Source organism: Orcinus orca, chromosome 3 (assembly GCF_937001465.1).
Source record: "Orcinus orca chromosome 3, mOrcOrc1.1, whole genome shotgun sequence".
In the NCBI taxonomy this organism is placed as follows: Eukaryota; Metazoa; Chordata; class Mammalia; order Artiodactyla; family Delphinidae; genus Orcinus; species Orcinus orca.
The window spans coordinates 30,548,477-30,561,238 of record NC_064561.1 but is presented as its reverse complement, the minus strand read 5'-3'; the positions used below and the strand labels follow the sequence as shown (position 1 = coordinate 30,561,238).

The following is a 12,762-nucleotide window of genomic DNA, read 5'->3' as shown; positions in this document are numbered from 1 at the left end:
TCTTTGTGGTTTGCTCTTTTTAAAGCAATCCAGGATATACTCATGGATCATGCACTGCATTTGGCTTCTTCCTAATGTTTTGATAGATGTAAAGAAAGAGATAGAGCTCTCAAAGACTTTTGAGAAAGAAACTTCAGATTCAAAATAAAAAGACAAATCCTTCCATAAGGACACTTGGATGCTGCATAATTCTCATTCCTCACCACAGATGGGCACATTATTTCTTAGAGGGGCATATGGACTCCTAATTATTCCAACAGTTTAATGCCATCTGCTCCCTACGAGCAGGAAAAGTGGTTACAAGGTGGTGTCAGGGAATCTTAGGCCCCTGATCAGGGTTTAGCCCATGTTCTCTAATGCAAATCCAGGTCAATCTGGGCGGGGACTGTTCTGGGTACAGGAAATGTGGGAAAGATGAAAAACAACCCGGCGGCGCTCGGGACTTCCCCGGTGGTCCAGTGGTTAAGGCTCCGTGCTCCCAATGCAGGGGGCCCAGGTTCGATCCCTGGTCAGAGAACTAGATCCCGCATGCACAACTAAAGATCCTGTATGCTGCAACTAAGACCCAGCGCAGCCAAATAAATATTAAAAAACAAAAAAAATCCTGCTCTCACAGGGTTTATGGTCTAGTTGGGGAAGGGAAAAACAACAATGAGAGAGAGAGAAAGAGAGAGAAATAGGGAAATCAAATGATGAGGCTGGATTCCTAAAGGGTATTATAGATGGAGGGACATGTAACTCAACCTTGGACGGTAGAGAAGAGGTCCCATCTAAGCTACAAGCTGAAGAAGGAGAATTCGCCAGCTGAAGACAGAAGAGGGCTATCCTTAACAGGAGAAATAGGCTGTGTGAATGCCCAGAGGTGAGAAGAGGTGACCCAGGGCAAGTCACATACACAAGCTCAATTGTGTGGTGTGAGGGGAGAATGCAAGGAATTGAGGCTCTGGGGGTGGGGGTGGGGGACACGAGGGCCCCTGTAAACTGGTCCTTACAATACATGGTAAGGTGCTGGACTTTATCTTAAGACCAGTGAAGCGCTATTGAGGGCCGGAACACGCCCAGATGTCTTGGCCCACTAGAATGATGAGGCAAAGGGGCAGAGGAAACGCAGTTGGGAAGCTGATGAGGAAGCAGGTGAGGAGTGGCCGCAGCTAAGACAGTGGAAGTGGAGATGGAGAGAGGGGAACAGACAGATTTTGTATTTTTTCAAACTATTTTTTTTAAATGGAAGTATAGTTAATTTACAATGGTGTGCTAGTTTCAAGTGTACAGCAGAGTGATTCAGTTATACATACATATATTCTTTTTCAGATTCCTTTCCATTATAGGTTATTACAAAATATTGAATATAGTTCCCTGTGTATACAGTAGGTCCTTGTTGATTGTCTTTTTTTAAATCCTTCTTGGTTGTCTTTTTTTTTTTTAATTTTACTGGAGTATAGTTGATTTACAATATTGTGTTTGTTTCAGGTGTAAAGTGATTCAGTCATACATATACATATATTCATTTTTGTAGATTCTTTTCCCATATAGGTTATCACAGAGATTATCTATGTTATATATAGAAGTGTGTATATGTTAATCCCATACTCCTAATTTATCCCTCCCCCCCTCCTTTCCCCTTTGGTAACCATAAGTTCGTTTTCTATGTCTGTGAGTCTATTTCTGTTCTGTAAATAAGTTCATTTGTATAATTTTTTTAGATTCCACACATAAGTGATGTGACATTTGTCTTTCTCTGTCTGACTTACTTCACTAAATATGATAATCTCTATTACAGACGTAGAAAACAAATTTATGGTTACCAAGGAGTAAGGGGGGGAATAAATTGGGAGTTTGGGATTGACATATACACATTACTATATATAAAATAGATAACTAATAAGCACCTACTGTATATACAGCATAGGGAACTCTATTCAATACCCTGTAATGGCCAATATGGGGAAAGAATCTAAAAAAGAGTGGATACATGTGTATGTATAACTGATTCACTTTGCTGTACACCTGAAACGAATACAACATTGTAAATTAACTATACTCCAATAAATTTTTTTTTAAAAATATGATCATCTGGGCTTCCCTGGTGGCGCAGTGGTTGAGAGTCCACCTGCTGATGCAGGGGACACGGGTTCGTGCCCCGGTCCGGGAGGATCCCACATGCCGCAGAGCGGCTGGGCCCGTGAGCCATGGCCACTGAGCCTGCGCGTCCGGAGCCTGTGCTCCGCAACGGAAGAGGCCACAACAGTGAGAGGCCCGTGTACCACAAAAAAAAAAAAAAAAGATCATCTCTAGGTCCATCCATGTTGTTGTGAATAGCATTATTTCATTCTTTTTATGGCTAAGTAATAGTCCATTGTCTATATGTACCACATCTTCTTTATCCATTCCTCTGTCAATGGACACTTAGGTTGTTTCCATGTCTTGGTTATTATAGATAGTGCTGCTATGAACATTGGGGTGCATGTATCTTTTCAAATTAGAGTTTTCTCCAGATATATGCCCAGGAGTAGGATTGTTGGAGCATATGGTAGTCTTATTTTTAGTTTTTTAAGGAACCTCCACACTGTTTTCCATAGTCGCTGCACCAATTTACATATCCACCAACAGTGTAGGAGGGTTCCCTTTTCTCTACACCTTCTCCAGCATTTATTATTTGTAGAGTTTTTAATGATGGCCCTTCTGACTGGTGTGAGGTGATAACGGACACATATTTTGGAGATAGGATCCAAGGCTTTTGTAGTCAGAGTGTACACAGGGAGTAAAGAAAAGTGAGAATCTAGGATGAGACCCAAGTCTCTGTAATTAAAATATTTTAAAACAGGGATAGGCAAATTAAAACCTGAGTGCCAGTGGCCTGTTTTGGAAATAAAGTTTTATTGGCACACAGCCACACCATTTGTTAACAGATTGTCCAGGGCTGCTTTTAGCTACAACTGAGGAGGTGAGTCGTTTTGACAAAGACTGACCATATGGCCTGCAAAGCCAAAGTAATGAATGGCATGGTGATGAGTTCTCTGGGTTTTCTTTTTGCCTCACATATCCCAGACTGAGTGCTGGAGAAACCCACAAACGCCAATGGTCCCAACAAAAAGAAGTTCAACAAAAGCCTGCTCTCTCTAGCCAAGACCTAGCAAAGGGGTAGACTAGCAAATAAAAACTTTTAGACAATAACCACCCTGCTCTAGCTAAATACCATGGAAAAAAAAAACTGTGGCCACACTTTCACCTACACAGGCAAAGGCCAAGTAGGGACTCTAAACTTCCACCCTCAAGAGACTGTGATGAGGGACTTCCCTGGTGGTCCAGTGGTTAAGACTCCACGATTTCACTGCAGGGGGCACAGGTTCAATCCCTGGTTGGAGAACTAAGATCCTACATGCTGTGCGACGAGGCCAAAAAAAAAAAAAAAGAGGCTGTGATGAGGTGCCCCAACACTCCCCTGGGATGGTGTCAGAGAAGGCCAGTGAGCAGTGTGGACTGCTTCCCCCACCCCAACCAGGTGTCAACAAGGCCAAGTGGGTAATTGGACTTTCACCTCCACCTGGCAATAATGAGGTATGCCCCCTGCCCCATTCTCCTGCTGGAATGGTATCAGAGCAAACCAGCTAAAACTGGTTTACATAAGATCCAGAGTTTCAGAACATATAAAAATGTCCTGGTTTCAGTCAAAAATCATTCGTCATACCAAGAACCAGGAAGATCTCAAACCGAATGAAAAAAGATAGTCAATAGATGCCCTCCCAGCAACAAAAGAAGAGGTTTAGAATTATCTAACAAAGATGTTAGAACAGCCATGATAAAAATGCTTCAATGAGCATTTATCAACACACTTGACAAAAATGGAGAAACAGAAAGCCTCAGCATGGAAACAGAAAATCTTAGCAAAGAAATCAATGACATAAAGGACAACCAAATGGAAACATCTGAACTAAAAACAAAACATAACGACTGAAATGAAAACCTCAGTGGATGGGTTCAGGAGCAGAATGGAAGGGACAGAGGAAAGAACTGTGAGCTAGAAGATAGAACAATAGAAATGAGCTAATCTGAACAATAGAGAGAACATAGACTGAAAAAATTTTAAAAATTAACAAGAGCCCCAGGGACCTGAAGGACTGTAACTAAAGATGAGAGTCCCAGGAGGAGAGGAGAAAGAGGGTAGACTGAAAAAGGACTCAGAAATAATGGCTGGAAACTTCCCAACTTTGACAGGAATCATCAGACAACAGATTTAAGAAGCTGAGTAAATGCCAGAGAAGATAAACCCCCTCAAATCCACATCGAGACACATAACACCTTCTGAAAACGAAAGATAGAGTAAGTAAAGTATCCAAACTTTACTAGGCTGTCTCGGACATTTACAGGCTTCTGCAGCTGAGGAACAGGGGCTGGGGAGCAGGGACTCTGTTTAGCCCGGATCAGGATGTCAGTGACCGTGCAGGAAGCCATGTGATTGGGGTCAGAGAACCTTGCACGATTGTAGGACACCACTGCTTAGCTTGGATCCCTCCATAAAAACAACCTCCTACAGTTTACAGTGGAATGGAAACAGGGTTCTTTGGATGTGTTGAACACACCAAATCTTTGGGTCCTTTCTACCTGCTGCTCCCTTAGCCTGGAATGCCCATTCTTGGCCTGTTTGCATTGCTGGCTACTTCAGGTTTCTGCTTAAATGTCAGTTTCTCAGAAGGGTCTTCTCCTCTGGGCCAGTCCCCACCCTAAGATATTTTGTCACAGCATGCTGTTTTCTTCTTGTTATCAATCCCAACATGCAAATATTTATTTATTTGTTGACTTGTATATCTCCCCGACTAAACTGTCCTTGCCCTGAGACCAGAAACAACCCTGTGTCCTGAGGGCTTGACCCATTGTCTGGTACAGTTGACAGACAAGAGTATTGTTGAATAAATGAGTAAAGAGCTAAGGAGGTAAGGGACCACCTTTAAAAGAACCCCTGTGTTTCAGCGGCTGAGCTAGCACTTTACATACATCATCTCGTTTAGTTGTCACAAGTTGACAGTGAGGTGGGTATTGTCCTCTCATTTCACAGATGAGAAAACTGAGGCTCAAAAAGGTACTGTCTCATACCCAAAGTCACACAGCAACCATGATGGAGAGCCCAATTTCACACACGGATTTTTTTTTTCTGCCCGTGTATTTTCCACTACTCTACCCAGCCCCCATGTTAAGGCAAGTTATCTGGGTTTTAGCCCCAAAGCCTACACCCTTCTTGATAGCATCTTATAAAACTCACTCAGTTTGCTCAACTAAAATTCTGACAATGAGGTATCAAACCGTGAGCAGAGGACAGGTAAAGAGCATTTCATTCCACCAGTCTCTAAGCAGTTGGGCTGGAGTTTAATTTAAGTGCCTGGGTACCATGGAGATGCAAGCTCTATAAGTACCCAAGAGAGGCTTCTTTCAGCCAGCCCACTGGTTACTGTGCTTCCACCCCCTCCCCTGCTTCCCACCAGGGCTCCTCTTCTGCGGTTGGGGTAGATGTGGAGGAAAGCAGTGCTTTGCAGGAACTCCCTCCCTCCGTTCACACCCTTTCTTTCTCCTCCACACCCGGACTCTCAAAACTGAGATTTCATCTTTACCTTCTCCTTCAGTGCATAATTCATTTCGTCGTTGGTGAAAGACACAACAGCTCCCAGCCCCCAGTACACAGAGGCCTCTTGGATGGGAGAGTGGAAACCTCTCCTGCCAGTCCCAGGGTAACCTCCTGTCCCGAAGAAATCCAGTTCAGTGAATGAATGGACCAGCAAGAAAAAGGCGGTATAGGGAGAAAAGTGCCCCTCCTTCCACAGAGACAGCTCAGCCTGTTAAATCCCCTGCTATCTAAGCCCCAGGTGGGTCTTGTTGACAGCATTGGTGGAGGTTGAGAACCAGGTTGGCCTATCTTCAGCTTGGAATTCAGAACCCACACCTCAACTCTGCCCTTTCATTGTAAACTCAGCTATGGCCTCAGCATGCCCTCTCCCACCTGCAACCACTCCAACAGATATGCAATCTGACTGAAAGCAGGAGTTCAAGACTAGTAGTCTCCTGGCTGCTCCTCCACCCACTTCCAACCAGACTGTTTATAACCTGAAGTTCCTTCTTCATTGGCATTCTAGATCCTACACTGCCATGAATTCAGGAGCAAAAAACCAGTTGGCAGGAGCTGTGTTGGACTCTTGGCTCTATTATTTACCATGTCACTATAGAAAAGTCACTTCGCCTCTTGAGTCTCAGTTTACACATCTGTAAAATGGGACTAATGAGAACCAGGGCAATGAGTCATTATTCATAGAAACTCCATCGATTTGTAAAATGAGGTGACTGTGCTAGACATATTTTGATGTATTTTCAAGCTCTGTATTAAACACTGAGGACCCAGAGATAAATAAGAAACCACCTCTTCTGTCTCAGCTCTCATATCACCAAGGTTTTCTGCATCCTAACTTTCCCTGGCTTAGGACATGGTTTCCCATCATTGAAAAAAAATAGTTCACGGGGTTCCCCTGGCAGCGCAGGGGTTAAGAATCCGTCTGCCAATGCAGGGGACACGGATTCGAGCCCTGATCCGGGATGATCCCACATGCCGCAGAGCAACTAAGCCCGTGCGCCACAGCTACTGAGCCCGTGTGCCACAACTACTGAAGTCCGTGGGCCACAACTACTGAAGCCCGTGTGCCTAGAGCCCGTGCTCCTCAACAATAGAAGGCACCGCAATGAGAAGCCCGTGCACTGCAAGGAAGAGTAGCCCCCGCTCGTCGCAACTAGAGAAAGCCTGTGCACAGCAACGAAGGCCCAACGCAGCCAAAATAAATAAATAAAATAAAATAAAATAAATAAATTTATTAAAAAAGAAAGAAAATAGTTCACGGGCCGAATTATGACCACACATAATGCACAACTAAAGTAAGGGGACGTTATCGGCTCAGTCACATAAACGTAACTGTGCATCCTCCAGGATGCGTGGGAGGCAAAGCATGAGGTAGGGAGGAACAGCCATGGAGTCGGAAGAAAAATCTCCGCAGAGGTTTCCACAGCCTCCATTTCCTTGAAGAATGTCGATGCTAACAGGAAAGTACTGCTGGCATATCTGATTTTTTTTTTAAAAAAAAGCTAATTTCTCCTCCTCACCATCTTCATGAAATATGTTACCCTGCCTCTCTGATTCTCTGAGACACGTGTGTGTTCTCCTTTGCTGCCGCGGTGGGGGAAAGGATTTCAGTGGGTGTCTTTTACAAAACAAGACAACCTGTTTTCAGGTTCAGGTGGGCGACCCGGTTGTGAAAGCAAACGAAGAAAGTCTTGTCCTGTGGTCCCTTCTGCTCGGCCCCAACTCAGCTCCAGAGCAGCCAGAGGCAGCCCAGGAGGAAGGCCGGGAGAGGCCGGGCTTCTTGTCAGATTCCTGCAGTTCATTCACCTGTAGAATAATGTCCAGTTTGCCCTATCACATGGCTGAGCCGGTTTTACCTTTAATCCCTTTCACGTTGGTCCTCAGCCTCAAGGAATGCCTAGGGATGATTCACCCACCATCACATGGGGCAGGCAGTCATCTGTTTCATTACCTCACCCTGCTTGCAGCTTCTGGGAGATAACCCAGGATTCTTCTGCCACGGGGAGGTGGGGGTTGGTGGAGGTAAGGTGGACAGAGTAAGGCTTTGAGGAGTTGATTCCTGCTCTGGTCTCAATTTCCTGCTTCCCAGCCCAGGTCTAAAGATGTGCAGGAACAAGTCATGTGGAAATGCCAGGGCTAGGGCACCTGGGCTAAAAAGAAAGTTGGATTTGGTGGTCTAAAAGGGGTTTTCCCTTCACAACCAACATCAGCCGGTGGGAAGGCATGGTTGCAAAACAAGGCAAAAAAATGAAAGCAGCAAGTACGAAGATTGTCACAAACAACCACACACAATTTTCAGGCGGGGAAAGGACATGGGCTTGTGTTTGGAACAGAAAATACTTCATCAGTTTCACAGGGGTGTACACGGTGCTCCAAATGTACCACAGGGAGGCCCCTGAGATGACAGCTCACTGTGGAGTGCCAAGCCCTCTACACTTCTCATCTGTAGCCCTTATGACAAGCCCTACAGAGTCTATATTATTATGGTGACTTTCAGACCTAAGACTGGGACTTCAGTTAAGCAAGTTACTCAAGGTCACACAGCTAGAAAATAGGGAGGGTTTAAGACCCACACAGACTGGTTCCAGAGCTTTTGCTTCTCAGCCAAATAACTATGAAACAAGCATCAAAAGGGACAAGCATTCATAAGATTTCCGTGATATTCCAGATCCAGACCATGGGTAGGTCCAGGAGTTGCAGAGTAACTAAAAAAAAAAGAAAGAATAGGTTAATGGTGGAGAGCACGAGTACTGAAGTCAGTCCTAGGTTCACTTATTAGCTCTGTATCCCTGGTCAACAATATAGCATCTTGGAGCCTCAGTTTTCTCATCAGTGAAATGGGTATCATAAGTTGTATTCCTTATTCCAGAGTGGTGTTGCGACACTTACATGAGATCCTGCGTGTGAGGCACCTAGCACCACGTTGACTTTAATTTTGAGCTATTGCCCTCATCACTAATGCGAGGATTTCATACATAGTGAAGTTGAGGCCCAAGCAGAGGCAGTGCAGAGGGCTATGGGAATCTCCCCATAAAAGGAGTGGGAATTCCTACTTCTAGGTGTTGTGAGGCCAGTCTGAGGCCCACATTTCTGGACTTTTGTGCATGGCATCTATGGAATGAGGGAGGGAGGGTAAGGCCAAATACTGAGCCCGTGAGTCTGGCCTTAAGAAGTAACTGGCTTTGCAGAAGGCATTTGGAGGTGAGGAGCTGCCATGGTGGGGCTTCTCTAACAAAAGAAGATGAGACCACAGACATGGGATTCTCCCCTTTGCTCAGCACACCCTGGCCCATACAACACAGAATGCTGGCTCCTCTGGGAGACTGTGGGGCTCAGACAAAAGGATACACCACACTGGGCTTCATTCCTCCAGTTCATCTCCCCGCTATATATCCAGGGCAAAAAATGGTTAAAGACACAGTCAGAAGACATAGACAGCCAGTTGATCCTTAACTTTAATTAAGTAATTACAAATTTTTAATTTCTCAAGCAATATTGATTTTTAAATTTTCTTCTCATTTTTTTTCAACATGGAATTTTACTTTGCTTGCTTTCTTCTTTTTCGTAACCCCCTTCCCCCAAAGCTATAACATATCAAATAGTATCGCAGAGGAGAACGCAGGGGAAGCTGCCTGGGACAGGTTAAGTATTCAATTTAATGAACAACAACAATGTCATTACTATTACTTTTACAGAGTGCTTCCCTGACATCGCCTGGAAGTCCTCCGGGGTCGAGGTGGGTGGGGTAGATTGATAGCACTCCTAATTTTACGGTCCCGGGGAAAATCCAGCTACATTTGCAAATACGAGGGGTGGGGGGATGGGTGAAACAACGTGGGGAGAAGAATAGAATAAGAGGGAGACAGATGGTGTGTGTGTTGGGGGAAGGGATCAGAGATCCTGGAAAACTTATGTTCCCCGATTTGCAAGAATGTTTCCATTTAACCACTTCTTGCCTGACTCCTGATTCTACATGAGAGAAGCGGGGAGTTGTAAGATGTGGTGCCACCTGTGCAAGAGCCTGGACCCTCGGAGTGGAGAGAGCCAGGAGCGTTGGGAAGCAGAGGGAGAGCGGGTCTTGCTCTAGCCTCCTGGGGCGCCAGTCTGGGTCAGGGACCCAGGTAAGGGGCGGGCTCCCATTCCTCCGGCAGGAGCAGCCGGCGGTTGGGACTGTCCCACGAGGGGGCGCGTCTCGGGCCCTAGGACCCGCCCTCGCTGCGCTGGGCGCGGGGAGGGGACGCGGGAACCCTGGCGCCCGGTGCTCCGCCTCCCGTTTCCGGGGCAGCGCGGTTACCTGCACCGCCCGAGCCGCACCTGGCGGAGGCAGAAGTCGCAAGCCGAGCGTTCGCTGAACGGCGGAGCTGAGAGGAGGGATAGCACCCGGCTGGGGGGAGGAAGAGGCGGCGGCGGGCGGCGGCGTGGAGGCTGAAGGGCGCCGCGCGCCGCGAAGGAGGGCAGGCGGCAGCTGCGCTCGACTCGCTCTGCCACGCCGGCGGGGCGCGCACCCGGGCCCGCACCGCGCCGCTGCGGACGCACATGGCAGCGTGAGAGGGCCGGCGGCGGGAGGAGCGGGCGGCGCCGGGCCGGGGCCGCAGGGCCGCATGGACAGCGCCGCCACCCCGGCCGGCCCTCACTAGGGCCCCCAGTCCGCGGGCGCCACTCCCCAGATCATGGTGCCTCGGCGGCCGCCCGAGCCGAAAAGAGCCGGCCGGAGCCGTTGAGCCGGGGGCCCCCGCGGCGGCCGGGAGCTGCATGGGGGAGCGCGGGCCGCGCTCGGGAAGATGCCCCGGCCGGAGCTGCCCCTGCCGGACGGCTGGGAGGAGGCGCACGACTTCGACGGCAAGGTCTACTACATAGACCACACGAGCCGCACTACCAGCTGGATCGACCCGCGGGACAGGTAGGACCCCGAGAGGCCCCCTCCTGCCCCACGGGCCACCAGCCGGGATTGTGCAGGGGATGCCGAGGAGGTCGGCGAGCGTCTTCGGTTTCCCGCACCCCACACGCTCCACCTTCATCCCCTTCTGGACCGCCCGGGTGGGCTGCCGGGAGGAGGGGACGGCCGAGTGAGTTGGCCCAGGCTACCGCCACCGCCTTCCTCTGATGAGGACTCAGGCCCCAGGCGGCACCTGCCCGGAGTTTTGACCTTAAGCTCTAGCCCCGCCCCCCGCCCCCCGCTTCCCCTTAGTTGGGTCGGGCGGGGGCTGGGGGAGCAACCTAGCCGAGCGATGCTGGGGCTTCCCGGGAAGGCTTTCCCCAGCACGGGGTGGGGGAAGAGGGGGGGATGGGGAAGCATCTGGTTTGGAGCGGGTGGCAGGCACCCAGGACTCAGTGGGAGACCGCTGGAGGAAGGACACTGCGTGCGTGCAGGGGAAGGCAGCCTGGAGTGTGGTTTTTGACAGGTGTCTCCGCGGCTCTGAGAGGAGCTCGGGAGCAGTCTGGGGGCCTGGAGGCCGAGAGAGGGAAGGAAAGGAAGGAGCGGGGGAGGTCTGATCGGGGAGACCGGTTCTCCAGGAATCTCACGGCAACTTGGAAGCTGTTAGGATGTAGATGGAGGTGAGAGCCCTCCGCAAAGCCCTGCCCATCCCTCTTTCTCCTCCCTCCCTTTCTCTGGGGACCGCGGCTTCTCAGCCCTGCACCAGCGCGTCCTGACCTTGGTGGGCACCAGGCCGGCTGGAGCACCGGATTTGTTTTTGCTGAGGCAGGTGGAGTGTGTGGCTCTTAGCTTCCAGACTTTCTCCTGGTTTGGACCGCTTGGCATTTCTTTGCACACACGCACCCCCCCTCCCCATGAATATCCTATGGGGAGGGGAGGACCACCCTCTGGGACCGCAGTCACCTCCGTGGTCAAAGTGCCTCAGGAATGCGGAATTTTCACCTGGTCGCTGTGACCTTGGGTGTCAGGTGCCTGTAAAGCAATGGAGGTGAATTGTTTGGACCCTTCATCCTGTGGGGTTGGGATGGAGGTTCCAGAAGTCCAGGATGGGGTGTGTAGCGAGGTGAAGGTTGAGAAAAAGCAGAAAGAAAATGTGAGCTGAGATTCCTCGTGGTTTCTGTGAGCACTTTGGTTCATTCATTCAACATTTACTGGGTACCTCCTCTGCGTTCAGTACCACGCTGAATGTCTCATCAATTTAATCCGGAAGAGAAATTTTTAACGCTGGAGAGCGTCCCGTGGGCAAGCTGCTTTTACCTCTGAGCCTCAGTTTCCCTATTTGTCAGACAAATGATTTGCTTGGAAGGGAAGGAGTAATAGTGGAACTATTTTTTTTTAAAAATTTATTTAATTTATTTTATTTTTGGCTGCGTTGGGTATTTGTTGCTGCGCGCGGGCTTTCTCTAGTTGGCGCGAGCGGGGGCTACCCTTCGTTGTGGTGCGCGGGCTTCTCGTCGCAGTGGCTTCTCTTGTTGCGGAGCACAGGCTCTAGGCACGCGGGCTTCAGAAGTTGTGGTGCGTGGGCTCAGTACTTGTGGCTCGTGGGCTCTAGAGCGCAGGCTCAGTAGTTGTGGCGCACAGGCTTCGTTGCTCCGTGGCATGTAGGATCTTCTCCGACCACGGCTGGAACCCGTGTCCCCTGTATTGGTAGGCGGATTCTTAACCACTGCGCCACCAGAGAAGCCCAACAGTGGAACTCTTCAAAGTTGGAAGGGACAGTGGAACTCTTCAAAGTTGGAAGGGACATAGAAGATCAAGGCCCAACTCCCACTTTCAAACGTGAGACAAACTTTGAGGCCTGGAGGTGCGATTTGCTTGTGTTTTGATCTTTCCACCCCTCTGCCTTATTTATGGCGAGTTCTTTACCGGCTCTGAAGTTCTAACCTCCACACTTGTGGTCCTACTCACTTTCCTTCCCCATGCCCCCCTCAGGGTCAGTTGCCCCAGGGACTCTGTTGCTGTGTTGGTGAACTGGAGAGTCCCTTGTCCTCTCCTAATACAGGCACAAGTTCAAGCTTCTGTGTCCTCCCATATTTTAGGTCCCAGCAGCTACTGAGTCCAGTGTGCTGTTAGCAGTTGAATGTCGAGGACACTGCTAACTCGGCCCAGGTCATGCATCTAGGAACTTCTCTGGGGTGCTGAGAGGATAACACAGCTGTAGAAAGCTTCTTAAACAACGGTCATTTTTTACCCTTTGAAGAGGGCAAGCAGT

General features: G+C 49.0%; 1 protein-coding gene across 1 annotated transcript in view; it reads left to right on the top strand.

The window, feature by feature from the left end:
- The first annotated feature begins 10,381 nt into the window (after positions 1-10,381).
- WWC1 (WW and C2 domain containing 1) overlaps positions 10,382-12,762 on the top strand; it is a 150,064-nt gene continuing 147,683 nt past the window's right edge. Inside the window, exon 1 of the mRNA XM_004271974.4 lies at positions 10,382-10,514. Coding sequence (XP_004272022.2) covers positions 10,396-10,514 — 119 coding nt within the window. The 5' untranslated portion in view covers positions 10,382-10,395. The remainder of the gene's footprint in view (positions 10,515-12,762) is intronic.